At 42.0% G+C, this 26,262-nt stretch overlaps 5 protein-coding genes across 5 annotated transcripts; 1 reads left to right on the top strand and 4 right to left on the bottom strand.

The window, feature by feature from the left end:
* The first annotated feature begins 515 nt into the window (after window positions 1–515).
* Window positions 516–3,990, top strand: LOC142901701 (uncharacterized). Its single transcript, XM_076046318.1, has 9 exons — window positions 516–703; window positions 890–1,037; window positions 1,131–1,217; window positions 1,338–1,818; window positions 1,918–2,047; window positions 2,255–3,046; window positions 3,128–3,307; window positions 3,401–3,432; window positions 3,555–3,990. Exons 1-9 carry the CDS (start codon window positions 606–608, stop codon window positions 3,650–3,652), a joined length of 2,046 nt encoding a protein of 681 aa, XP_075902433.1. The 5' UTR covers window positions 516–605; the 3' UTR covers window positions 3,653–3,990.
* pola2 (polymerase (DNA directed), alpha 2) lies at window positions 3,710–9,112 on the bottom strand. The gene is made up of 18 exons (XM_076046358.1): window positions 8,770–9,112; window positions 8,289–8,413; window positions 8,115–8,200; window positions 7,947–8,004; window positions 7,741–7,850; window positions 7,411–7,601; window positions 7,186–7,274; window positions 6,894–7,046; window positions 6,587–6,649; window positions 6,444–6,495; window positions 5,915–6,033; window positions 5,788–5,826; window positions 5,576–5,649; window positions 5,386–5,494; window positions 4,972–5,078; window positions 4,717–4,773; window positions 4,503–4,629; window positions 3,710–4,334 (listed from the first exon to the last, which is right to left on the bottom strand). Exons 1-18 carry the CDS (start codon window positions 8,852–8,854, stop codon window positions 4,182–4,184), a joined length of 1,797 nt encoding a protein of 598 aa, XP_075902473.1. The 5' UTR covers window positions 8,855–9,112; the 3' UTR covers window positions 3,710–4,181.
* Window positions 9,113–9,314: 202 nt separating this feature from the next.
* Window positions 9,315–16,267, bottom strand: top6bl (TOP6B like initiator of meiotic double strand breaks). The gene is made up of 14 exons (XM_076046359.1): window positions 15,985–16,267; window positions 15,662–15,785; window positions 14,711–14,764; window positions 14,512–14,633; window positions 13,785–13,868; window positions 13,646–13,701; window positions 13,309–13,377; window positions 12,953–13,148; window positions 12,236–12,359; window positions 10,357–10,512; window positions 10,139–10,260; window positions 9,886–9,996; window positions 9,667–9,765; window positions 9,315–9,570 (listed from the first exon to the last, which is right to left on the bottom strand). The coding sequence occupies exons 1-14, from the start codon at window positions 16,003–16,005 to the stop codon at window positions 9,523–9,525; spliced, it is 1,386 nt and encodes a 461-aa protein (XP_075902474.1). The 5' UTR covers window positions 16,006–16,267; the 3' UTR covers window positions 9,315–9,522.
* Window positions 16,268–16,590: 323 nt separating this feature from the next.
* tstd1 (thiosulfate sulfurtransferase like domain containing 1) lies at window positions 16,591–18,410 on the bottom strand. The gene is made up of 4 exons (XM_076046362.1): window positions 18,270–18,410; window positions 17,490–17,615; window positions 17,158–17,320; window positions 16,591–16,990 (listed from the first exon to the last, which is right to left on the bottom strand). Exons 1-4 carry the CDS (start codon window positions 18,280–18,282, stop codon window positions 16,936–16,938), a joined length of 357 nt encoding a protein of 118 aa, XP_075902477.1. The 5' UTR covers window positions 18,283–18,410; the 3' UTR covers window positions 16,591–16,935.
* Window positions 18,411–18,693: 283 nt separating this feature from the next.
* LOC142901741 (leucine-rich repeat neuronal protein 4) lies at window positions 18,694–21,705 on the bottom strand. Its single transcript, XM_076046360.1, has 2 exons — window positions 21,514–21,705; window positions 18,694–20,579 (listed from the first exon to the last, which is right to left on the bottom strand). The coding sequence occupies exon 2, from the start codon at window positions 20,575–20,577 to the stop codon at window positions 19,795–19,797; it is 783 nt and encodes a 260-aa protein (XP_075902475.1). The 5' UTR covers window positions 20,578–20,579; window positions 21,514–21,705; the 3' UTR covers window positions 18,694–19,794.
* Window positions 21,706–26,262: the final 4,557 nt, after the last annotated feature.

Raw genomic sequence — 26,262 nt, 5'->3', positions numbered from 1 at the left:
TCATTAATGAATGTATGACTGTCAATGTCTAGAGAGACATACAAAAAAACCATTGAGTTTACTTTTGCACCCCAAAACTCCAAAATCGGCACTTAATTAATGTAGCTTGTATGAATACCTCAAGTGTACATACCTGTGTCCTCTGCAATTTTCTGATCACTTCCAAGCCTTCATTTATATTTTTTCTTGCTAAACCCCCGAATTGTATGAATTGAATTAATATTATATTTTGACCACTTTGATTGGTAAAATGGTGTTTCAGTGTGGCATGATGTTTATTTATTTATTTATTTTTATGTGAAGCTGCTTGCATTTTTCATGGTCAGAGTAATTCATTCTATAAAAATGTGTCATTTTAACAGCCCATTTTGCTGTTTAGAATTGATTAACATTTTTCATTTGGCATAGAAAATTGATGTAAATTCAATAGTATGCTGAAATCTGAAATAATCATCATATGAGGCCAACGTGTATATGGATCTTAGAACAACTTTTTCTGTCTGATGTCAGCAGAGATCGCTGTGCTCATGGATTGACAGCAGCTCCCACCCCCCACTGCGCTCAGACCTTAATCTCGCATAATCTCTGTGTGCAAACCTTCAGTCATGGCCGCACCAAAGGAGAATTCACTGTCTCTTGGATTTGGGATCGGCATGGAAAGAAACATTTTCACTAAACAAAGACAGCGCAGTCAAAACAACAGGTAAAATTTTTATGTCTTGAAACCTCAATGCAATTTCCTTATAGATAACTTGCAGCTTGACCTCTGTGTTCCTGTAGTGTGAAGCAAGTTATTTTGTTACCATGAAAGGGTCAACAATGACATCCAAATGTTTGTTGTCCATGAAAGTTATCTATAATGTACGTTTGTTTTTTTTTCCTAATGTAGCACTTCAGTGCTCCAGCACTTAGAGGAGCTGAAGAAGAGAGAGCTTGCAGCTAAACTGCACAACGAGCAGCTGCTGCACCAGTTTGAAGAAGCCCAGGACACACTGAGATCCATGTTAACTTTGAGTGCTTCCATGAGGACCATTCGGGTGCAGAGACACACAGAAATGAACAAGATATACAAGAATATAGATGATCTAAAAGAAGTGAAAACATCCTCTCTTTGTTTTTACCCCCTGCAGATGGAATATGAAAGGTACCTGGAATATGAAAGATACCCCCTGTGGCAGCAGCAACTCTCGGAGAGGAGACAGGCAGCTCTGAGAAAGGTACTAACCAAACACAGCACACCCGCATGTGCGTTTTATCTTAACGCTACCATATTTGTCAGAGGTGCCAGAAAGCAACCTAGTTATAAGTGGTACACTTCTTGGTTTACATTATTCCAGAGGATGGAGGAGCAAATCAAATCTTCCCAGAAAAACACAAGCGATGAAGTGGCGAAGGCCTCTGCAGATCAGCTGTTGACTTCACAAGCCTGCTACAACCAAGACCATTCATCCAGCCTCCCTTTCACCCAGTCAACCTGGCTGAGCCACCTTCAACCTCAGTCGAGGTGTCCAGTCAATGCACCCTCACAACCATCCCAGCAGCACCACTTTGCCTCCATAACAGGGCAAAATGACCAGACGTGGCGAAGGCAAAATGGACCAGATCAGGCCTCTCTGCAGTCTGACCCCCCCTGGTCCTGGATGGCTGGAATCCCCTCTGCCCCTGATGCTCTGTGGGATAAAATTAATGTGGACGATGGTCGTGCTGAGAGGCAGGCGCTGCAGACTGAGACGAGTGGAGCATCAAGCTCAAAGACAGAAAGGAGCGACAGCAGGAGCTGCGGCAGTCATTTGTCGCAGGAGCTTGATGACAAACCAGGTAGGAGAAAAAAGACAACAGGCTAATCCCGCAGTCTCCACGGTGTTCTACTTTCAGCATATTCCCAAGCTAACAATGCTGTTTTATTTTCATGTCCAGTTCGTTTGTCTGACATACCGGCTGAGAGCAGCAGCGAGTCCAGTCAGGTGAGCAATGGCAAGAGGAGTAAGAAGGAGAAAAGAGGAAGTTCGTGGCACTCCTCAAACCGAAAAGGAAGCTCCTCCCAGGAGTGAGTGATTCAACTTGACTTGCATTACTCCATAGCAACGTTTTTAAGGACTTTCTGGTCAACCCTACTCCATATTTTGCCAACTAGGAATGTTTTGTTGTCAATATGGAAATGTTCTAATTGTTGGCTTGCTGAAAACCACACTTTTCTTGTTCCTACTGTGATTGCATGACTTTATAATAACTTTATGGATTCCCCCCTTTTTAGTTCATCTAAGACCTCCAGTGTCACCATCACTGCTATACCGTGCAAAGTGTCCCAAAAATCAGACAACAGCATCTCATCAGAGGAGGGCATTAGCAGGAGCATGAGAAGAAGAAAAAATGGTGGACATGCCATTGAAGTAGCGAGGACAAACAGGGCACTGAAGGACAAAAACAGGGAGGAGGAGGAGGGGAAGGAGGAGGAGGAAGATCACTCCAAGAGTAACAAAGGCGAGAGCAGTAAAGAGGAGTCAGGATCTCAGAAGGAGGAGAAACCAAAAAGTAGCAGTGAAAATTTTAAAAATGTAGGTGGAGATTTGAGTAGCAGCAGTGAAGAGGTCAGCGCAGAAGAACAAAAAGCAGAGGAGGAGCAACAGAAACCTCTGAGAGAGGGAGTGGAAGATAGTGACAGCGACGTGAATGAGAACAGTGGAGATGAAGCGCAAGAAAAACCGGACACTGAGGACGTTCTGGAAAGACAGAACTCAACAGATGAAGAAGAGAAGCGAGCAGAGGATGAGATGGAGGAGCAGGAGTCAGACGAAGAGGGCGATCAGGTGGAACAGTCAGAGAGGTTGAGTGATGACGAGAAAGGAAGTCGGCCTCCAACATCTCCGCAGAGAGAAAAAGGGAATGAGGGGCAGAGTGATGGAGGTGAAGACAAAGTGGAGGAGAGGGAGGAGTCGGACCTAGAGGAGGAGGCGAATGAGGAGGCTGAGGAACAGAATGGAAGTGAATCAGGCCAAGCAGAGGAGGAGAGCGACTCAGACGACAGCATCATATCACCACAGAGCAGGTAAGATCACTGAAAGTTGTCATGATTTCACACCGAAACAGCAGAGCCGTCTAAAACCATCGAGATTCCTGCCCCTTCCAGGACCAAAGAGCTGCACAATGTTCCAGAAGATAAAGAAGAATATGATGAGGATGAGGATGATGATGATGAGGAGGACAGGAGCACATCTGGAAAGTCTGAGGAGTCCAGTGATGATGATGATAATGAAGATGATGATATTGAGCATCTTCTCGCACCTCAAGAACAAACCGAGGATAAGCTGTAAGTTGGGTTTTTATGCTGCAAATTGGGTTTTTATGCAGCTGAAAACCAAAATAATTTGAATTATTCCTCATCTTTCACTTCCTCTTCAAGGGAGGAGCAGGAAGAAAAGGAGACGACAAAAGGTAGAGGATTCACTGGGTTTTGTGCAGAATGAAGATTTTGTTTTGGTCTTAGGAATTGTACCACTTCTTATTACACTTGCTGCTGACATTGACAACTTTCACCTTGATCTTTTCCTTTGCAGCCTTTTGTAAAGTGCAGAGTTTTCAAGTGAAGATGGTGGACACTGCAAAGACGGATGATCCCTGTGACTCCGACGAGTATGATAACTTCTATGATTAAATGTACACACTGTGTCTCTCCAAACCTGAGAAAAAAAAGGGGGCAACACTTTCCACATGTGACCCTGAATTCAGTTTATTGAAAACAAATGTAGACAATGACGATCTGAATTTATAGAATTCCTTTGAAAAACTGAACAAAACATTTGAAATCAATCTGACATTGCACCTCATAAATACCAAATTGAACATTTATTCAGCTAATTTTTTTTTTTTTTTTGAGATAACTGTTTCCTCTGAACAGAGCCACTCATTCAGGCAGTGCTTTAGCAAACACCAATATATACGCAGTACAGAGGGTGAAACTGTTTATGGGGAAAACAGAGAAACGTTACAGAATAAGAAAGAGGGACAATTTCCATTACATTTCTCATATAAAAATAGTGATTCTGAGCAGTACAAGGAACTGTTTTGACATATCTTACATAGGTGTGTGGGCAGAGCTCAGCGTTCACAGCTGCCTGAAAACTGGTCCAGGTTGAAACAACTCGTCTCTGCCGACAAGTGGTGTCCGAAAGTCTTCCGGCGTCTCAGATTCTCACCACCTGAGCGGCCAGGCACGGACTCGTCCTCTTCTCGTCCTCTGACCGGCCGCTGCGGCGAATGAGCAGCCTGCCAAAGGTGCCGCCCACCTGGCCTTTGGTCAGCCGCCCCGGATTGACACACACGCAGCCGGTGACATCCTGCAGAAGCAGAATTACAAATTGTTGTAATCGTGCACTTTACACAATGATCATGCAATGTAGCAGTCCAAGAGTGGCAGCTTTTATAGTGAATTAAAAACAGGACAAAACGTGTATCTGGTTTTATTTGTAGGCCACAATCTCCTGCTTGTTCGACTCTTTCTTCACCTTAACAAAGTAACGCATCTCGGAGGGAAGGACGAGAACGTCCGGCGTGAGCGGCATCTGACCGAAGCACTGGAACTTCTCGTAATCCATGTTCACGTCCTCCACCGGCGGGTAAAGTGGGTAGAAGCTGAAACATGGAAACAATTCCATCAATGATATTTTCCTTCATGTGCTGCTGGAGTCATAATGCAACTCTTTCAGGAAGAACTCCTACCTCCTCTGGGTCAGCATGTGCTTCAGTATGCGTGAAAATCGATCTGACCCGGTGCCGCTGCAAACACAGAACATTTCAAAGTACAGTTCTGACATTTGCAGATATATTTAACCAGGCATCAAAACTGTAAATGTGTTTTTGTGCTTTTCAACACAGTATTTGATTGGTTAAAAATATAAAATAACATACACATGACAACAATGTGAAGCTATTGAAAAAACCCAAAAAACTATTTTAGCACAGAATTTTTCTCACCAGCTGATCTCTTCTGCCCCCATGTGGAACAGGATGTCGGTGGACGTGAAGCCAACTGTGACGCCGTCAATCAGCAGGGTGCAGGGGTCAGGGACCAGGGTGACCCGCTGCAGGAATGCAGGGAAAAAAAACAAACACCATCTAACACTTGCTGGTTGTGCTGCCTTAAGGTCCTTACACACTGGGTAATAGACGGGAGAGACGCAAATAAGTGACGTGAAAATGCATTTTTCCTGTACACACCTAGCACGACGCGAATATGCATATACAATTCACTGAGCGAATAAAGGTTGTCATTCTGTCACGCTGAAGGAGAAACAACAGAGTCGCTAATTAATTGCCTCGGAAATTCACTGTGTAAGGACCTTCACTCCTTCAAACTGGGGATAGATTTGACATGTTTTAATGTCTGACCTGAGCATGGTCCTTGCTGAGGCTTGGCAGGGTGAACGGAGGCTGTGGGTAGATGGGGTGATGGTGGATGTCTCTCTGGGACGGCACGAAGACCAGCTGACAGCCAGTGCTGGGTGGAAGGATGAGAAAGTGTTAAAAAGAACGGAGCAGGGATGCGAGGGTTTTAAAGCAGTTAATATATGAGGCAAACCTTCTGGTGCCGTCCACAATGCTTTCAATACATCTGGAGAAGATGGCCTCAAATGTCTCTGTGACCTGACCTTTCTATCGGGAAAAACAAGAGAATAAAGTGGACATGAAATTAAAAGCTTTATTTTCTACATCCCACTTTATTTTTGATTTTATACCACCGCGGATGGAATATCCGCTGGGGTAAAAAAAGAATATGTTATCCAAAAATACCTCAATTTGTTCATGTTTGGAGTCCACAAATGGTCCTAGCTGCAGAGAGAAAGAAACTCCATTAAAGCCAACGCACAGACATTGGAGTCCTGATGGTGACAGAAGCATCAGAAAGACATGGCTGTACCAGAATGCAGACATCAGGGCGATCCCTGACGATCACGTTTATTAGGTCGAGGAGAGGGTCAAAGGTCAGGCTGTCTGAAGGCGTGTAAGGACCACAGGCCACCAGGATCATCACAGGCTCTGTCGTGATAGCGGGAGAAAACACTCACCTCCGTCAGTAGCCTGCACAGTTACAGTTAGTCACGCTATTAAAAGTTTGCAAGTCTGCATGCGCAGTTCGATTGTCCATAAAACTTAATGGACAATCGAATGGATCACCTGCCAAAAGCAAACTTTGCACTCTGTTTGATGAAAAAGCAACGTTCAAGCCTGCAGCTAGAACCGACACGTTGTTGGACTTTATTTGTCTCCAAGACGGAGGAGGAGCCTCAGAGGGCGGGATCAACACCTGGCACAGCTGTGTACTACTTCACTATACTGTCCATTATGACACTTATTTATGTTAGAGAATGTTGGTGGAGTGATTTTAACATTATAAAGGTCCTTCAAGCAAAGCAAAGTACAACTTAAACTTGACAGTTATTCTTTACCTTCATCTTCCTCCATTTTCACATCAGGGGTGTAGAAAGGAAGAGGGACTCCCTGGAAGAAACGTGAGTTTGAGCAAAAAAACCCAACAAAAATTCAGGTAATGTTCATTAACGTCCTAAGCATGTCAACAAATGTAGCTAACCTCGTAGAGCTTGGAGGCCATCAACTTTCTCCCTGTGGTGTTCATGCCCTCCAGCACTACCACCTGCAGAAAGAGAAAACGTTCATTACTTCCTGCCACGCTGCTTCGCACAGACTTGACAGAACTTCACAGGGAGGATGTCAGAGTTCTCGGTCGAATGCTGAGTGAGCCTGCAGCTCAGCTCCTTGGCACGCTCTGTTGCTCTTGGTGGCCATGTAACCTGATGCACACAGCTTAGTGCACAGGTAAAGGAAAGACCACCGCTCAGTGTACACAACACCACAAGAACAGCAATCATCCCACTCACCTGACCAGGAAACAGAGAGTACTCTTTGAGCTCTGATAGGTCGACAGGCACCTGCTGACCGCCCTGCTCTGGCCCCGCCTCCAAGAGGACGGACTGGGCGTTCAGTTTACCGTTACTGTCGCAGCAAATCTGCCCCAACACGGTGACGCTGTCCTGCAGGTGAACAGACGAGAAGTTGATGAAATTATAGAATGTGATGAAATTGTGCAGTTATGAATCAGGGTGAAAAGTCCAAAACTAAAGGGTGACTAAACAACACAAAACAAAACAAACTTTGGTAGCACATCATTACCTGTGCAGGCAGAGAAACGGGAGAGAACTCCTCTACGTTGAAGTGAGACTTGAGACACTCCCCGATGTCTTCTATCTTTTCAGTCAATACTTTTCAAAGTGGAAAAAACGAGTGATTGTTTAGTTTTTATATCAGTCAGTATAGGGGGGGCAGATAAGATTAATAGCTGCACGCAGATAAAGGAAACACTCCAAAGCTAATTTCAGAGTAGACAGGCTTGTTTACCATTTCGAATATCACGCAGCCTCTGAAACATGTACTTGTAGCTGGTGCGGAGAGAGTGGTCAGGACCTTCCAGGAGCTCCAGCTGGACACCAGAACTGCTTCCTGCCCAGCGGGTGCCCTGCACGGAGCCAAACGTGGCCACCACTTCTCCTTTAGCTCCTCGCTGGCTGTACTTTAAAGATGGTGTTGCACTTCCAAAGGAGAGGGGAAAAAAAGAATTACAGCGCGAAACCAAATAATGCAAATGTGACCTGACGTATATTTTTGTGCACCGGTTAGTTTTTTTTTTTCTGTAGGGCTGCCTAACTGCTAGTGTTTTGTAAAAGATACCTGGGAGAAAAGCTGGCGGGAGACAGCAGCAGACCTGGACTGGCAAGCAGAGCAGTACTTCTTTTTGACTGGGGATGTTCCGGGGTCGTCAGCGCTCGTTTCTGAGAGCCCTGTGCACATAGCAGAGAGCATAAATCGCACACAGTCACCAAAATGAATGCAGCGGCAGTTGTGCCTCCTTTTATGAAGTTGGAAATGTGGCTCACTTTGCCAGGAGTGGCATACGCATCCAGCAGATCCTCCTCCTCTTCCTCGGCTTTAATTCTAAAATGATTTACGTCAAGGATGGAATCACACAGTGGCCTCGCGGTTACAGGCATTCATAACTAAAAGCTGGTAAAACCCTATAGAATCTGCTGAGGTGAGGTGGATACAAGTCTTGTATCGTGTGAATGTCTCTGGTTCTGTTGAAAGCCTCTTTCCTGGCATTCTGCTTGGATTTCTTCCTCTTGTTAAGCACCTGCACAAAGGAAGAACAAAAAAAGCGACCTGAAGAACATGCATCGTACTTCATCGTACAAACGCATAGAAAGAAAGTATATTGCAACCTCATGCTCAAACTGGTCCAAGTTGTCCAGGTTGAGTTTGAGTCCGTTCTTGTTGGTGCTGAAGGCCACCCACTCCAACACCATCTCATCCGCCTGTATCCTGTTACAGATACACTGCTCCACCACTGACAGACAGACAGAAAGACGCTTAGTCAGTACAATGGGAGAAATCACAAGGAAAGCTCACGATAAAAGCTGTGCATAACATCACTGCAGTGACTGATAAAACACCATGCATCATTTCAACTGACTTACCAATCCTAACTACATTCAAATAATGATTAAAGATGAAAAATCGGAAAATATCCATACAGATGAATAACAATGACTGATTTTAAACACATATAATCCAACATGGATAACATCTTATGATTTACAAATAAGCCACTGACCATTTGCATTGCTATCATAACAATACATGACAACGACTTGTTTGCTAACTGTATACAACTCGTTCGGAAAAGGTGCATGATTTACTCACTCTTGTCGAGGGCAGAGTCGTCCTGGCAGACAACGCCAAACATTTCCAGCTCCGTTTTGAGACTCTCGCCGGTCACCGTTGCCATTGTGTTGTTCTGTGCAGCTACTTGACGAACTGTACTGAATAATGTGTTTCTAGTCTGGTCGCTAGCATTAGCTGGTCCTCACCTCATAGCCACGCCGAACGCTAAATAACTTTCGCGGTATAATCAGCAGACCGCGAGCGTTTTCCTACCGCAGGTTCGGTTATTGACCAAGGAGACGCAAAGCCTGACAGACTTCAGCCCGCTGGAGTTTGCCGCGAAAAACTGCTGTCGGAGTTGGCGGCCGGAACACACGTCACAAGCCGAGAGCAGTGAAAAGAGGAAGTAAGTAATGGCAAGAACAGTGAAATATCGCCTGCCACCTAGTGGCAATATAAATTCGTCCGCAGTCCTAATTTCAGATGAAACGCCTGGATTTTCACTTTCTTTTCAGTGAAACCTTTTCCAGAGTTTTGTGTCATATGTAACTCAATTTTGAGGTATCTCAGAAGAAACTGTGAAAGAAGTAGCACAACCTTTTAATGTAATATTGAAGTACAAACTTCTGTAATTTACAACACAAACTTCTAAATGTGAGGATGTAATCTTGAACAATATGCACATCCCAGTGTTATCTCCCAACCTTCCAGAACAAACTAATAAATCAATAAATATGAAATAAAACAAACAAACTGCAACAATCATAATCATAACAATGAACAGAAAAATTGTTAGATTTCCACTCTGGTCAGATTATCCTGCTCAAGATGTTCGTCCTTCTGTAAAATAAAAATAAATAAATGAAAAACATCTTAAAAATGAGAGTCATAATTTAAAAATGTCTCCGGTATTATTAAAAACTAAAATTTACTCACCTGAAGAGAGTAACATTTCCCACGGCGGACAAATTTCCATGATATCACCCTCATCAGGGAATCACGGAGGGATGTTGCAAGCTCATGAGTGTCATCCACCTAAAAAAAAAAAAAGTAGTAGGAGTAGTAGTTTTTGAAACTGAAGTGGTGTGCATTTAAGGTTTTCCGGCTAAAAATACAGTTTGCAACAACAACACTATATTTTAAACCTTTTCCTACCTTCATGCTTTCCAGGCACGCCTTCCTGAAGTCTACATTAGTACTGCAGCTGATAATACTGATGGATGAGCTGAGGATCACCTCAGCAGCTGTACTAAGCTTCTCCCGATCCTTTACAGGGAGACAAAACAAACAAACATAAATGCCAACTCATGTTTGGTGTCTTTGCTTGAAAAAAACAAAAATTAAGTGTTTATTAATCATGTTACTGATGTGACCTACATCCTGCTTAAAACTCTTCAAACAGACTCACTTTTTTCCTGCGGGTTTGGAGCTTTAGTGCGTTCTTTATTTCAGTCTGCAAGGATGGTACAACAGCTTGCCTGTTGTAGCTCACAATATCCTCTAGATGGCGCTCTAGAAGCACTTCTGTGGCTGAGACGGAATCAAAGAGTAGGGGAAAAAAAAAAACATAAAACCACGAACAGAAATAAAATATGCAATACTTCTGCACATGTATCCGTCTCTCACCCATTATGTCAGAAAACCGGAAGGTAAACGGATCGCTGTTTTGCAGGAACAAAAACAACAAGAGGCGCTGCAGCACTGCGGGATGACTTTCTTCCTTCAGATCCTCCCAGTCATCTTGCTCAACTGTGTAAACTATTCCAACACCATCCATAGGATCTGCACAAGCCATTAACCATTGTTTACAATTGTCACGATACACATGGAATGGTACAAAGTAGTGAGAGCGCGCAAGTGTTAGGCAAGTGGATTTAACAAAGACAAGAACATTGCGATGATTAAGGACACGCCTACAGGTGGGGCAGGTAATTGCGATTTTTCCAGTTGAGTCAGGGTCAACGAGACATTAAACTCGAACTGCCGCAGTGTAACCAGACGCCCCTGTGCACCATTACACATGATGGCTAACCTGTCTCTGGCCTGACTTGTGTAACTACGTTTCAACAAACGTTGTATGATGAAACAACTGTCACCTCAAGCTCAGGTTCAAGAAAACCGCAGAGCTTAAGCTTGATTTATTTTATCTTATTATTATTATTATTATTATTATTATTATTATTTTTTAAAGTAGATCAGTAAAATTCATTCCAGCAACCCAGACCAATGTGATGGCCAAACGCTGTGAAAACCAGAAGATGAATTCTGGCGCAAACATATACTGTGCATGAATGAATGTTTTCTGAGGAGCTGTTATCTCCAGCAGCCAGACATGTTTCTTCTGTTAATCCTGTGAATCAGCTCCCAGTGATTTGCGATAATAAGTCTTTTTCATTTTGTGTCTGGGATTAATTGCACAATCTACAAGAAAAGACAGAAATACTTATCAGGCAAGAGCGTTTCTGAGGGCTCAGCCAATTTTTAAACAGGGAGTCACTTATGACACTATAACTTTACTCCCCCAGCAGTGCGTCCGGTCGGCTGTACAATAGACAACTTCGAGTGAGAGAGAAAGAGTAGTTTTAATGAAAAAAAAAGAAAGAAAGAAGAAGTTTGTATTGTAATGTGTTTAAAACCAGATCGAGTCAAAACGGGTTAAATAAGGTTTCTCAGAGACTGAAGAGTCACTTCAGTCTCTGGGAGAAAAGCATCAGGATGGAACGAGGACAGTTTTATTGAAGTTGACTGCTTTAAAAATCCCATTGGGTTTACTGAGGGAAGATGAAAGTGGAACCAGAGCTCGTTGCAGCATATGCAAACACTTAGCTCTTTGGGCAGAGAGCAGAGTGTTGCAGAAAAACACAAATAATCTCCTCTTTCTCCACCCAAATCCCAGCTGCTAGAACCATTCTGCATTAGAGGTTCCAGCAATGGCTGTTGCAGTGCAGTCCCCTGAAATATAGAGACAACTGTTTGGCTGGTCTTGTCCAGGGTGTACCCTGCCTTTGCCTTATGACAGCTGGGATAGGCTCCAGCAGACCCCCGTGACCCTGAGCACGGGAATAAGCGGGTATGGAAGATGAATAAATGAATGTTTGGCTGGTGGGGAAAAAAGGTTTCAGTCATGAAGCCCCTTTACTCGAGTTTTGGCATGAAGGGCTTTTAAGTTAATGATTAACACCCATGCCTCTGAGTCATTGTTTGGTTTAATCACCTTAATTAAATTCACAGGAATTTAAAAAGCCTTCTTTTTTTAATTTGCAGCCTTGGATCAGGGTGTGCTCTTTCACAGAAACACACACTTGGTTCAAATTAACTCCTTGCTAAAGCCAGAAAGTCAGGAAACAAGCATGGAATGAAATACTTGACAGAGATGCTTATATAAGACAGGATTAAGTACAGAGGAACTCAATCTATTTGGTGCTCAATTTATTCGCAGGGGAAACCACAACGGCCCAAGGAACAAGCAACTATCTGACTTTAGAATCAACGTTTGCTTCTCTACCTTTGGTCGAGGAGCAGTGAAGGCCGTGCAGACCCAGCTTCTCACAGTCCAGATGTGTGGGCAGCTCCTGAAGGAAGGCGGAGTGGACTGCGACAGGAACATTACTGGGGCCCCAAACCAACACATGGACACAGGAGAAGTCAAGGAAGGTCACCTCAAAGCTTAGGCATCGGGAGTCCAGCAGCAGTTCCCACCACACCTTACAAACTTCTTCAATCTGTGTTTTTATGAGTCGAGGCCATTTGGAAATAAAACGTGTTTTAACGGATCTAATAGTCCTTTCACTCATTAGGTCATAACTGGAATGTCAAGACCCAGGTTGAGGGAGGAAACAAGGGCTGAGCAGTAAACTGATTTGTGTTCAGGCCGAAGCAATTTGTGCTACACACAAACATACATAAAACATGTGTGACTCTGAAGGAAGGGAAATTAAAACTGTGGATCATATTCCCAGCACTTTGTATTTATGGCGACTGGCCTCTCGACATCTTGTGTGTTTCTGTCTCCAGTGTCTGCTGGCCTGTCCAGCTCTTGACATGGTCGCACAGCAAATCTTCACAGCTGACTTGGAAAGAGTCCCAGAACACACAGTGCATCACCGTCTCTGGACGCCAGCTGAACTTGCACCAGCTTCCTTTACAAAGGAACCGAGAGCCACCGCAGATTCTGCCAGCCACAATCTCCAGTTGAATTGGGATAAAATGATCAAAAGGATATTTGTATGTGAGTCAGTCTTGTTGCCAGGTTGGGGTACTGCAGCGTACATGGGCTGAGGAATGTGACAGGCAGGACGCTGAGCTCACTAAACAGGCCCCTGTCCATGGCTTCTGGCGGGATACTGAGCAGCAACCTCTCCCCAAGGACGGGGTGCCCTCCGTGACACCGGAGTCCTTTCTTCAAAAGCTCTGGGGGCCTTTAAAGCAAAGACTGGACCATAATAATAAAAACTGATGGACACAAGAAAACACAGCAGCTTTTTTTTTTTTTTTTTTTTTTTTTTTTCAACTATCTTTGACATAAGGAAAAAGAAAAGCTTTCTTTTTCTGACGAGGAGTACCAGTGACTTTACTGACCGATTCCTGCAAGTTACATCCAAGATCAATGAAGGCTTGGTCCGTACAACTTTGCTGCTAATATCTGCCCTGTTCGAATATAAAGAGAATGCTAGCAGTATTTCTAACAAGACCAGAAAGGGAGCAAAAGGGAGGGAGAGAGAGAGAGAGTTTGCATTGCATGGAGCATTCAATTTGAACACACAAAAACATCATGAATCATTGATTTTTAAATGTATAAATTAATGTATTTTAAATAATCGGTCAAAATGTTTGTACATTTTACAAGTGACAAGATGTTATTTACTGGCTTGAAAAAAAAAAAAAAGACTGATTGTTGTCTGTTTGTCAGTCTCACCTAAACACTTGCTGCATGGTCAGCTGACTGCTTTTGACTTTGAGGTGGGTCTCAATCTGTTTCAATGACAACAGCTGCAGTTTTGCCACCAACATTTAGGCAATGCTATCAATGTGTGACAAAAGTAACCACCTCCTACCCCTGCATTGGCTGAAGTGAATGTGTGGAAGAAAGCCTCTGCGTGAGCTGGCCACTCCGGAGGAAGATAAGTTTCATCTCTTGTCTGCAGAGTGCACAGATATGTAGAAACTTTGAAAGTTTATTCAGGACAAAAAGGGAGGAGAAGGGGAAACCAAATAAAACCTGAGCTTTTCCTGTGTGGCAATACGCTTCTGCCTAAATCACAACTTTATCATCATGTGTGCTTAAAACTATTGGGCAAGAAAGGCAGTCTACAGCTCAGTGAGGTTATATGAGATAATGTTCCATCAATATGATGCTGATTGCAACAGGAGTCTTGAGTTACAGCGTTATAGTTTTGGAGCATATTATTAAGTTCCTCTGAAAAGGAATGCATTTTGAAACAGTAATAATGATGATAACAATGTATACAATTTGTATAGTGATGCTCTTAAAACTTAAAGATGAATATTTATTTCATGTATGACAGTTTTATTCATTTTTAATTTCAAATAAAAAATGGTGTATGGCCAAAAATTGAGTTTTATATTCTACAACAATTATTATTATTATTATTATTATTATTATTATTATTATTATTATTATTATTATTATTATTATTTCCTTGAAGCCAACAAAGAATATTGTCAGTTACTACAAGTGCATCCTCACTGTTTGTCTTAGTTACAAGGCAGGATGGGTTGTAAAAACAAAAAACAAGTTCAGAATAACAGGAAGAAACGCACCTGAAATGACAGGAGTAACCTGAGGTGTCCGTAAACATCAGTGAACGCACGCAGCTCCTCTGGGTCAAACTGCGGACACGGCCACATGGCGGGGAACGCACTCTCCTTCACATCTGTCAGCTCTAATGCAGCAGAAACAAACCATGTAGATAATGTTGTGCACAGAGGCCACATTTATTTGTGTGCAGTGAATGCATACCACGTTGGAGAGCTTCCAGATGAATTCCTGCGCACCAGGGTCCAGCTGTGGCGACTGCAACAGAAATGTTAATGCAGCTCTAGCACAGCGGTGTGCGATGACATTGCTGGAGTGCTAGTTATGTAAAAACACAGATAATAAAAGCGGTGCAGAGTTTCCCAGAACACGGAACGGTTCCAGAACCTCAGTAAAACGAAACACTTTTGTCACAATTTTCCTAAACAGCCTTAAGTCTGGGCAACAATACTGTGTGATTTTCTTTAAGATATTCTTTCCATGTGGAAATCTCCAGTGAGGTTTAAAGATTAACTGTATGTATAAATTAGAGAAAGAACACAACTAAAAGCATGATGTTCCTTACCCTCACCCGCCCTCAAAAACCCCAATGCGACCCAATTGTATTCTTTTACATCTGTTTAAAATTATAACATTACTTGTTGCGCAGATACAAGATGTTTGTATGTTAGTGCACTTCACTCAGCTTTTCAAAAGCATTGGCTGATGCACTGCTGAATTTGTCTGAGGAAATGCTCGTTTCAAATATACAGTATTGATATTTGTGACTGCAGACAAACGACTGTCACCTATTAAGATACAATTACCTAGACGTAAATACCGAGACAACATTTAGGCTGTGACATCTTGTCCAATGGGTCTGTACAACTTTTCAAGAACATTTGCATGACAGCACAACTTGAAAACATGTCAGTGACTGCAATAAAATCGATTGAAATGTTAAATCAATACAAAATAATTTAGCTGAAACATGGGAGTCACGTGACATAATTATTAAGGAAAAGTCTGTGGTTGTATTTAATACATATTGATGTTAGTTTGGCGTATTTTCTCGGCTATATGTCAAGTCAAGAGGAACTGTTCTGAATTACAAGAAAACAACAACATAAAAAGTTGCTGTAGCAACCCAGAAAAAGCGCGTCCAGGCTTGCATACCAGCGCAGTTGAGACTTTGGGCAGACGCTTCTGTCTCTGTCCACACAAGAACTAAGAGGCCCCCTGCTGGCTTGGCACCACCTTTTTGTCTTTGCTTTCCCAAAAGCATCACAAGCCGTAATACCTGAAACATGATCAAAAATCACAAACTTCCATTTTGGCAAGCTAATGCTACACCCAGCTACTGTAGAAATGACTCTAACGGGCTAGCTGAAAAGTGTGCTCGGTTTACAATGAACTCACACGAACTTTTCACTTCTAACCACGACGTGAAGTTTGAACAGTCACTTAGAAAATCATCATGGATTATCATGGCGAATTACCTGTTGTATCTTTTTCAACATTTCTTCTTTTACAGGCAGCTTTTGTCAACGCGCACCTGCGATTGATTTGTCCGCACAAGAAAAGCTGACACCTTTTAATTGGGAAACCGAATCTTACGACTTCCGGAAGATTAATAACTTAGGTAGGTAACTGAGGTAAAGTGGCTACAGACACATTAAAAATTAAATTCAAGTTGTGTTTTCTTTAATTAAAAAAACAAAAACAAACATCACACTTAATTATGGTGTTTTATATTAATTTATAACTTCTTCATTCTATACATTACATTTTTTTCTTTACCTATCAGTGATTCATTGTTGCTCAATAAGGTCATCTCAGCGAAAAAAGTTTGAGGGTTGGATTTCTGGCCTTCGTCGTTCTATGAAGAGGTTCTCCAGCTTCTTCCCGCAGCCCAAAAACATATACATTTGGCTAATTTGCAACTTCAAATTGGGTATACATCTAAGTGTGAGTATAAAATCTTTGTCTCTCTGTTGGCCATATGATGACCTAGAGTCTTATCCAGGATGTACTCTGCTTTTGTGCAAGATAAATGACTATAAAAAAAATAAAAATAAAGGTCAAATAATGATTGAATAGATGGTTTTAAAAAATGCGTTTAATTCATGCAAACTTCTGAGAACATAATCTCATAAAAGTCCCTTCCTGTTTAAGTTAAGTTTAGATACTTTGTAACTTACAAAAAACACTGTGTAACTGTACTGTCTTACCAACATTTGACTGAATTTCTCTTTTAGGTACGCGTAAAAAAACAAACAAACTGCAAACATAAATATACATTTATGGGTGAAACAAAATTATTATTGTTTATTTCTCATGTAGTTATACAAACATACAAAACACACAGTATAAAAAAAGAACACAATTATGTTTTGTTACTTTAATTGTATAACTCTGAACATTGAAATAAGATTTCACTTCAATCGAAATTATTTCCCCTCTTTCTCAGACCACTCCTTGTAGCCGCCGACGTAATTGCGTGCACTGAAAGAAGAGACAGAACAACAATTTTAGAATAACAAGATGCAGAAATATGTTACTGTGTATTTGGATAGGATTTGCCAAAATGTCGAACCCTTTATGGGTAAATCCATCTCAGAAAAAAGAGGAAAAAGCATGACGTGTTGAATCTATAGTAACTTTATATTTACTTGGTAAAGCCGAGTTTGCGTGCTGCTTCGGTGGCTCTTCCCCCTCTCCCACCCATGTGGCAGTGAAAAACCAACTCTGGTGCGTCCAGCTGTGGCTTTGCTACTCCATACTTTGCCTTGAACTCTTCCGGTTCCAGTGAAAATGCAGCCTCCACTGTATCAACTGAATAAAACAGACACTGGCATCAATGTGTTTGAACTCGCTGACACAGGATTAGCCCTGAAAGTGAATGAGTGATAGCAGTAATTGAGCAGGAATATGAGGTTCAGACATTGTTTAGTTCAGCATTGGTTGTATTTTTCTTTGGGAAAATAATTTAAAATGTTCCTACCAGGGATGTGAGCAGATCCGGGAATACGTCCTTTATCCACTTCCTCTTTGCCACGAACATCAACCAACAGGAGATTCTGGCTCTTTTCCAGGAGTGCCTTCAAATCCTCATAGGTGATGACATTGGCTGGTAATAAGAGAGAGAACAGACAACCTTCAAGCAGCTTGAAAGTTGAACAAGCATTTGCTCATAATGTTAACCTGCACTTCCTATTGACATAGTTGCATTTTAAAAAAAGTAAAACAGTATTTTTTGAAAGTAAGCAATAAAAGGTTATTGTAAACCTTAATGAGACGGAAGTCACAGACTGAATTATATAGACAGTGTTGGTTATTTTGTTAGCTCAGGCAATTGCCCTGGAAACCCTTGACATCCCCCGGGGAGATATTTTCCGGGTTGAGCCAATCGAGGCTTTGTTTTCTGCTGAGTCATAATGAGTGCCGTTATAACGTTAAATATTTCAACAATTGTTTCTTCATTCAAGATAACAACTGGCAATAACGCAAAAATGAATGTCAAAAGGCTGCACCGTTGGCCCGCAACTCTGTCACTCTTTGGAATTGTATTCAAATGACTGACACAATTCGTAAATACGTTGTAATTTTTTTTTTTAATACTTCATGCGGCACCTAAAACAGGTGTTGTCTTATTTTGCGCAGGCCAAAGTTTGCCAACAACACTAAAGACGCTTAATGTCAGTTAAACTAATCGATGTGGCAGGTTTTTTGTTAAGTAATTTCTGTTGGTGAATGAATTAAAAAATAATAATAATTAGCTTACCTGGGCTCGCCATGATATCGGCAAGAAATTGAAAAGAAACGTGTGATCACCTCTGCCGACTGTCCAGGTTTATTGACCGTCAGTAAAACTCCGCTCCAGTTACCACACTTCCTCAATTTGCTCGCAGATAACCATTGGCTTAGACCTTTGCAAAAGGCGGGAATTTGGCAGCTATGAGCCAATGGAGGTGCTTTTCCGACGCAAGCTTTTCAAAATAAAATCTAACATATAGATTTGTAAACTTGGAAGTTACAAATTAATCCATACATTTCGCGTTTGATTTTCTCTCGTCTCATATTGTGAACGTATCACACCTTAAAATGGTCACCCCTCTCAAAATCAATTGAGACAAAATCACTCATCAATTGAGACAGCTGGTATAATCCCAGTCCTTCATATAATCAATATCGACAGGCGCTACCTATTTTGTCAAGCATATACATTTAATTCTGAAGAACCTTTCCTGTTTTGACAGGCAAATTATTTTATCCTATATGTTTTTGGTGGTACAGTTAATATTTTTAGCTGCAAAGACGAAGGACTTAACTTTACTTTCGTATTTGGGATAGCATAAGCATAATGATACAATGATAACCATTTCAAAAGATGATAATATAATGCACACAGGCTTTCTTGTGAAATTGTTTTTATTTTTACAAAAACAAAAACAAAGACAAAGTTGCATTTTTTTTTAATTAAAATAAGTCAGTATATCTTAAGAATCATTCATATTTACACTTGAAATCAGCCTTCATATATATATATATATATATATATATATATATATATATATATATATATATATACATATATATATATATATATATATAAACCCAACAGCAACAACTCTGCACTCAGACTACAGTGGTTAATTTGCCAGCAAATAAACCTGCCATGCAAGTCTATGGGGTCAAAAGTCAACTTTGTCCTAGAGACATGAGGCCACTTGCAGGTTCTTCGGGATCCCTCAAGACACAGCCACGTCAAATTCGGGGCTTCTAGCCCATGAGGAACCCCGAAACCCTAACCCTAATTCCAGAAGTAACCCTAACCCTAACCCTAACCCTAATTCCAGCCTTATCGCTAACCCTAATGCCATGCAAGTCTATGGGGTCAAAAGTCAACTTTGTCCTAGAGACATGGGACCACTTGCAGGTTCATCGGGATCCCTCAAGACACAGCCACATCAGATTTGGGGCTTCTGGCCCCAAATTTGGGGGGGCTTGACAGAGAAAGTTGGGGGGCGTGACAGAGAAAGTTTGAGAACCAGTGAGTTAATGGCAAAATACTACCTACTCAACCCTGCTTTGTCATCACTATTCAATAATTCCTAATTTTCCAACAATTTTCCTCAAACCAGGACTGTAAACAAAACAAAAAATGTTGTGGAGAACCAGGCGGACCTGTTCCTGAAACCGTAGCACTAAATAATGCATCAGTTGTAAGACAGTAGACAACAGTGCTCCCATTTCAAGGGTCCGCTAGTGACAGTGGAGTTGGATTGTCTCTTGAGAACTGTTCTGGATCAGAGAGTTCCTCCTGTGCTGAAAGATGGGTTACCAAGTCCATCACCAGCGCCGTTCTTCGTTTTTTTGTAAGCTTTGTACTTGACAAGAATCACAGGTACTACAATTAAAAGTATAAGCAAAGCGACGCCTCCTCCAATCAGTCCAATCAAAAGTTTACTGTCAGAAACATGGGCATCACGGTCATATCGGCTACAGGAGTATTCTGATGGACTGCTACTCCCTGCGTTGTTCACTGCCTCCACGCACACCTTATCTCCAGGTTCCAGAGACCCAACCATCCCTCGCCGTGAAACGTGGCTAAAGTCCAGGGCCGGTCTGTTGCTTCTTTCAACCACAACTCTGTATTTAGACACCACAGATGACGGCGCACACCAATGGACTTCGATGCTCCCAATGTGCTCTCCTTCAGTAATGGTCAAGAATTCTTTCAGGCGTGGAGCATGCGGCAGTTGATTAGGACCACTCACACCAGGACAGAGACACCCGGTTCTGGAGGAAATCTGGGTGCAGGGCTCCTGATTCTCCAGGCAAGAGTTGTAATCACAGAACTCTTGGGACCTCCTGAGAACTGTGGTTTTAGCAGGCAACACCACTTCTGGGGGAGAGCTGTGGTCATCGTTGTCGTACTCACTTTCTATGTCCACTCCAGTCATGTATATGATCTTTTTACGAGTGACGGGAGGCTTGACGGAGTTAGCATGAGTGAAGAGGTGGAGGAGGAAGGGAGAGAGGTTCAGAAAAAGGAGAAGCGTCGTCAGGTTCCTGCCCAGTGATGTCATGGCTGTGGGCAGAAATGAAGAAATGACATACATGAGAAAAATATATCCCACAGCCATAACTGACAGATAACTGACAGCATGTTGCCAAAAATAGGTAAAAAGGGGAAAAATAATTTTCACTGCAAACATTTTCAACAGTGTTCTAATGACTTTGAAATTATGTGGTAGTTGAAATAAATAAGCCGAAATCAATAAGCGTGAACTGTTGCTGTGGCAGTCACAAACCTAAACCACTATTACTAAACAGAGGACTCAGTACCCACAAGTATAAAAGATGGGGAGATATTTTAAGATTATTGCTCCCCCAAGACTGAAGACAGAAAAAAAAGGTTTTTCCAGACATTTAAAAAATCAGCAGCTCACTGATGGACCATTTAAGGTTGTATCACACAATCACTTGTAATGGAGGAAGAATTTGTCAATTCACTTTGGTTTGGGCATGCGAAGTTCCTCAAACAACAAAAAGATGGAGTAAGCCTGTTAAGATATAATAATAATAATAAAAAAAAGTTCTTTGCTTGTTGATAAAGGTTTCACTCTAATGTTTTGACTGGACGTTTTTACTGGAATTTGCCTCATGTGTACCAATCACTTGCAATATCCTTCTCTCCATCCTGTAAACACTTTTAGATAAATAAATGCTGAGCTCTCGACAAAAAACTACAACTATTGAGGTAACCCCCACATCACGTCCAATTTCTCTTGGCACCAAGCCAGGTGAGTTGTGTGGGAACCCAAAACTGAATCCAAACACAATGTGCTTGAAGCTCTCTGCTCACTTTCAAAACGACTGTCACAGCTCTCTTTTTCATGCCCCCAAACCCCGATTAATTAAAAATACGCACCAAGCAACTTTTGCGCTTTGCGTGTCATCAAAAGCACTTCCACAGTGGAGATGAAACCTCCAAGCGAAGTGTTCAGAGTGGTTTACTCTACCTTGGCGTCAGTGATGAATATTCCAGCTCCCGGCTCTGTCTTTCTCCTGCGTTCCGGCTCTGTCGGCTCTTTCTGAGAACTCACCAAAGCCTCACAGTTCTCACCGTTTTAAGTTGTCCCCCCCCAGATTCTCTCCACCTCCTCTTCTCTCCACCCCCTCCTTTTCTCCCTACAGTGCCTCTCCCTCCAATGTTACCGGTCGTCTGCCTCCCTCGCCTGTGTTTTGTCACGTCTTGCTTCCCCTCTACCCTTCTCCGTCCCCACACCCAGAGCTGGCCGCTTGTTTTTCTTCCATTTCTCCTTTGTGTGGGATTATTCTGTGAATGTGTGTCAAGAAAGGCGCGCAGACTTTTTTTTGGGTGGGTGGGTGAGTGGGGGGTAGGAGGGGTATGGGAGGGGGTCGAGTGCAGCTTTGCATTTTAATAAGCTGAGCAGTAGCCGCAGCAGTGTGAGGCAGGCTTGTGCTTGTTGTGTGTTGTGTAATCCAGAGGTGTAGCTGCCTGTTTTTGATTACTGATTTAAAAGTTCCTGTAGGCGCTGCAGGTGTTCTTCTTGAGAAGAACAAAACATGCGTGCAGCCTTTCCAGAGCAGGGGGTAAGGAATGTGAGTGTGTTTGTTATGGACCCCCCCTCTACCTACTGCAGCCCCACCGCCCCTGACTGAAGAGGGTAACGATCAAGAATTCTCTCTCATCCTTTTAAGGGCTAAAGCTGGCAGAGTGGGCATGTCCTTTCTTATTCCAAGTGCCAGCTTCATGGTAAAGGCCACGATATATACATTTTTTTCCCTTAACATAAATTGTTGTAATAACATTTTAACTTTTGTCTCCTAAAGTGCGCAGAGTTGTACAAATCAGCTTCACTTCAAACAGATTTAAAATATGTAAACAACTTGGGGACTAATGGCGCAGAGACATAACTCAATCGCAAAAGAGTTGTTTTCCAACTTTTACAGCTTTTAAAGTTTTACAGGAGGAAATGGAGAACAAGAGCTTTTCACTGTGTGCAGCTATGTTTGGGCATTTGTTAAAAAAACACATTCTTGAATTAAAAATAAAAAAGCACATCTCTTACTAAAACCAAAACTAAAACACAATGTCCTCGTAAAGCCCTCAGACACACTGCTCATCGCTTTCTGGTCTGGCGGTCGGGCTTAATTAACTCGGTCGCCTTGAACTTAAACAAAATGCTGAAATGCAAAAGCAATCATTTTTGAGTAGATCTAAAAGCTGGATTTCAGAATGTGGGAGCCGACAATCTATTAAGATCTGTAACGGTAAGTTGATGGGAGTTAGTGGAAGGGAGTGACGGCAGTGAGTCATGGGATGAGGTATGGACTTCTTTTGTATGACGGTTTGTTGAGTAACAGTGTTTTGGGTAAAAATATTGCACTAAAAAATTGATGTGTACTCTCCGTTCCGGTGTGCGGATGATTATATTGCATGTGTGCACATTGTGATGCTGGTCACTGGCACACAGAGGAAAAGTCACACCTAATATCTTGTTTCTTTTCACAGGCCAACTGACAAACAGCTGTGCTCTGACACCTATGCGGGAGGAACAGACAGGCCAAGTGTTCCAGTTCATGTGATGGCTCATTGTTTGCGTGCAGGAATTTTATTGTTGTTATTTGACTGAGCCTGAAGTCCCCTTCCAGTTCAGATTTGTTTCCCCTCTTGCTCCTCCTCTTGTCCCAGACATCCCATGGCGCATGAATGCTGTTTCTTTCCACCCACACTGCTTTTATGGCCACCGTTTGTATGTTATTTGCTGGTTCTATTCTTTTTAGGGACTGTGGTAAGATTCACAAAATAACTTTAATCATAAAAATACAGGATTTCTACCAAGTTGTACGCAAGAACTGGTGTGTGAAAATTGTGACGGTCGCCATGTTTTAGTTACACAAATCTGCTTGCGTGAGACTTTTACAACTACATCTCGAAAGAGATTCTGATCTCTCTTTTTTGCTAAGAAGCGGTCCATTACTATATGAATGCCACGAATGAGAATGTGTAAAAGCAGAGTACCCTCATCTCCTTCGTTTCTGGCGCTCTGCTGCAGGCTGTTTTGGCTTCCTTAGACAACCATCTCTTCTGGCCCTGCAGAAACCTGCACTTACTGGACAGGAGCTGATGATTTTATCATGATGCCTGTGTCATCATGCTGTGGATTGGGAAATAAGTCACAGAACACTTAGCTCCCTCAAGTTAACTCAAGTTAAACATGGGGGGGTCGTTTTTTGGAATTTTACCAACTGCATTTGCAACGTCACATTTGAAACATTGTTCGTTCCTGCTTCAAGTGTAATCAAATAATGATGGTGCTGGTGTTTCTGTGGGTGACTGTGCAATTAGTGTGTGAGTGACATTCTGTGTGGGTTTAAAAATGAGGACATTTCTATTTGCTTGAGTGACCTCATACTCACAAACGATTACATACAGAAACAGAAGAACTAATGACTTGTTCACATAAACCCATTCAAAGAAAACAAGTATGCAAACACAAGAAAACACGAGGAATCTTTAAAAGAACTGCAGAAAACTATTGACATTTCCCCCCCTATCTATTTTATCTCCTGTACTTTGCCCTCCTTGCGTTCTTAGGATGACAAAAAAACAGGACATCAGTTTCTTAAGATCCCCCTTCATCCTGTGACTGTTAGTCAGCTCTCAGTTAAGCACAGTCACGTTCATGAGCGAGTTGGTCACAGCATGAAGAATGTCTCCACACACCTTTCAGCTAAGACCAAGTACAAATCAGGATGGAGACACGTACACGTGCACTGATTGTACTCTTGATATGGATTATTGTTTTGTCTTCACTGCTGACCATAAAAGATCTCAGGTCCTCACATTAGAGTTGTTTAAGGACAGAGGGGTAGAAAAATATTCTCCTGCTGTCAGTCTTCAGATACATAAGTTTTTCACAGACTGGTTTGAAAACCCCACTGGGATTAAAGCAATCATTTTGTGTGAGTCATACATCTTGAGTAAACAACCACGCTAGCGGTGCATTTTCCTTCCCCCACCACCGCAGCGAGTCTGATCATGCCGGTGAACGTGTGTCAGCCAACCTGTCGGCATCGCTGTACCAGATGTCATGGCTCCAGAAGCGGCACCATTTTGCCAAAGTGTTGAAAATCCGCACAGGAGGATGACAAGTGCAAGACAGCTGCATTTTATCTCTCCCATCCTTCTGCCAGTGTGACTTTATCAGACCCAGAAATGTGTTGGCCTTTCACAGATGTTCATTCCCCTTGACAACCCACACCTCTCAGAGGAGTTCAAGCATTCCATGTTAAACAGGAAACACCACGACTGGCTGTAGTCCTGTCAACTTTGACCTCCACATCGCTCAAAAGGAATCCTGTCATTCTGTTACCGTGGCCTGTAGTGGTGTTCAAATTCAAATCTATTTTTACACAAAAAGCACTGTTGCGGCAACGTGGGCTTCCTTGTGGGAATAATTGGAAACAGGCGCGGACCGACATAGCAGCTCCACGACAAGCCCCACATTTTTTCTTTCAACACACATGTTTTTGCAATTGTAAATGGGATGGTTCACAGGAACCATAAGCATACAGTTTAAATTGTCAACCACCCTTCCCTTATGCTGATGCCAATTATCATCTGAATGCTAAAGCTCTTTCCTTTTATTTAGGCAATGTGAAAACACACAAACGTCAAGTAGATGTTGAATAGAAACAAAAAGTTAATAATAGTGTTTCAGGAAATTCTCTCTTAAAAATACAGTGAGATCTTGACTATATTCACCGGCTCATTAAAGGGTACAATAGATATTTTAAGCTTGACTGTACAGACTGTTGTTGTCCTCAGCTGTTTAGGTTACGACCACATTTCCGGGCCTTTTCCCATCAGATGTTTTGCTCCGGAGTAGAACCAAAAGCATGTGTGACACAGAAAACTTTTCCAGTGGCCCACTTCTCCACTGTGCCACTCAGACTTGTGGTAGCTCTCAGCCTGGGAAATATAGCACAGAATTTATTCATTCAAAATTCATCACATGTACTTTGAATGACAAATGGTATACGCTGATTTCTCTTGAATAGTTGAAAACTTGAAAAAGGCTAAACAACACATGAAAATAATGTGTCACTAGCAAAACTGATCGTGAGTGATGTAACGTTCAGTAAGTTTGTTTGCGCTGAGGCTGAAAGTCTTTGAGAGAGTTCTAGCTCCACTTGGTGGTGAAAACGTGTTACTGCCACCCGGGGAAACACGCACATGCTTTCAAAATATGTCTGAAGTAGGACCGCCTCTTAAACTAACATATTAGCACCGTTGGTCACCAACTTCCACCAAGTGTGAAGTCTCTTTAGAAAAAAAGGAAGAAAAAAAAAACAACTTTATCTCTTGCTTCGCTGCCTGTAAATTGCCTGTGGGAGAAATTCAGGTGATTCTATTTTATTTGTAAAGAGTAGGAATAATAACATGCAATTATTATCCACAATGAGTTCACCTTATTCATTAAAATCATAAGGTTTGTTCTACCATTAACACTATATATTTTCACAGTAAAAGTGTTTTTCACATTAAGTCCACTAAGTACGTAACTAAGTCTACTGCTGCTGCTACTACCACCTCCACTATTACTACTACTACTACTACTACAAGGGTAATATAAGTCAACACATACTTAAGAACGTGTTTATACAATGAAATTGAATGAATACAATGAAACTGAGCGGTGACACACTAGAAATTCAAGGCTACGTTAACTTCTTAACGA

This window comes from Nelusetta ayraudi, unplaced genomic scaffold (genome assembly GCF_046127955.1).
Source record: "Nelusetta ayraudi isolate G7.1 ecotype Tasmania unplaced genomic scaffold, CSIRO-AGI_Nayr_v1 ptg000090l, whole genome shotgun sequence".
In the NCBI taxonomy this organism is placed as follows: domain Eukaryota; kingdom Metazoa; phylum Chordata; class Actinopteri; order Tetraodontiformes; family Monacanthidae; genus Nelusetta; species Nelusetta ayraudi.
The sequence above is the reverse complement of the archived record's forward strand: the minus strand, read 5'-3'. Positions and strand labels throughout refer to the sequence as shown.

Excerpts from the sequence above, each read along its gene's own strand:
- top6bl (XM_076046359.1), bottom strand. The coding sequence starts at position 16,005 with ATGTTGAAAAAGATACAACAG. Across the intron at positions 9,997-10,138 it reads TCCAAACCCGCAGGAAAAAA|GATCGGGAGAAGCTTAGTAC; the intron begins GTGAGTCTGTTT and ends CTCCCTGTAAAG. Across the intron at positions 9,571-9,666 it reads GGAAATGTTACTCTCTTCAG|AAGGACGAACATCTTGAGCA; the intron begins GTGAGTAAATTT and ends TTTATTTTACAG.
- LOC142901701 (XM_076046318.1), top strand. The coding sequence starts at position 606 with ATGGCCGCACCAAAGGAGAATTCACTGTCTCTTGGATTTGGGATCGGC. Across the intron at positions 1,819-1,917 it reads GGAGCTTGATGACAAACCAG|TTCGTTTGTCTGACATACCG; the intron begins GTAGGAGAAAAA and ends TTTCATGTCCAG. Across the intron at positions 3,433-3,554 it reads AGAAAAGGAGACGACAAAAG|CCTTTTGTAAAGTGCAGAGT; the intron begins GTAGAGGATTCA and ends TTTCCTTTGCAG.
- pola2 (XM_076046358.1), bottom strand. The coding sequence starts at position 8,854 with ATGGCAACGGTGACCGGCGAGAGTCTCAAAACGGAGCTGGAAATGTTT. Across the intron at positions 8,005-8,114 it reads ATTCACACGATACAAGACTT|AATTAAAGCCGAGGAAGAGG; the intron begins GTATCCACCTCA and ends AAATCATTTTAG. Across the intron at positions 5,650-5,787 it reads CCAAACATGAACAAATTGAG|AAAGGTCAGGTCACAGAGAC; the intron begins GTATTTTTGGAT and ends TTTTCCCGATAG.
- tstd1 (XM_076046362.1), bottom strand. Across the intron at positions 17,321-17,489 it reads CGGATCTGCTCACATCCCTG|TTGATACAGTGGAGGCTGCA; the intron begins GTAGGAACATTT and ends TGTTTTATTCAG. Across the intron at positions 16,991-17,157 it reads CGCAAACTCGGCTTTACCAA|TGCACGCAATTACGTCGGCG; the intron begins GTAAATATAAAG and ends CTCTTCTTTCAG.
- LOC142901741 (XM_076046360.1), bottom strand. The coding sequence starts at position 20,577 with ATGACATCACTGGGCAGGAACCTGACGACGCTTCTCCTTTTTCTGAAC.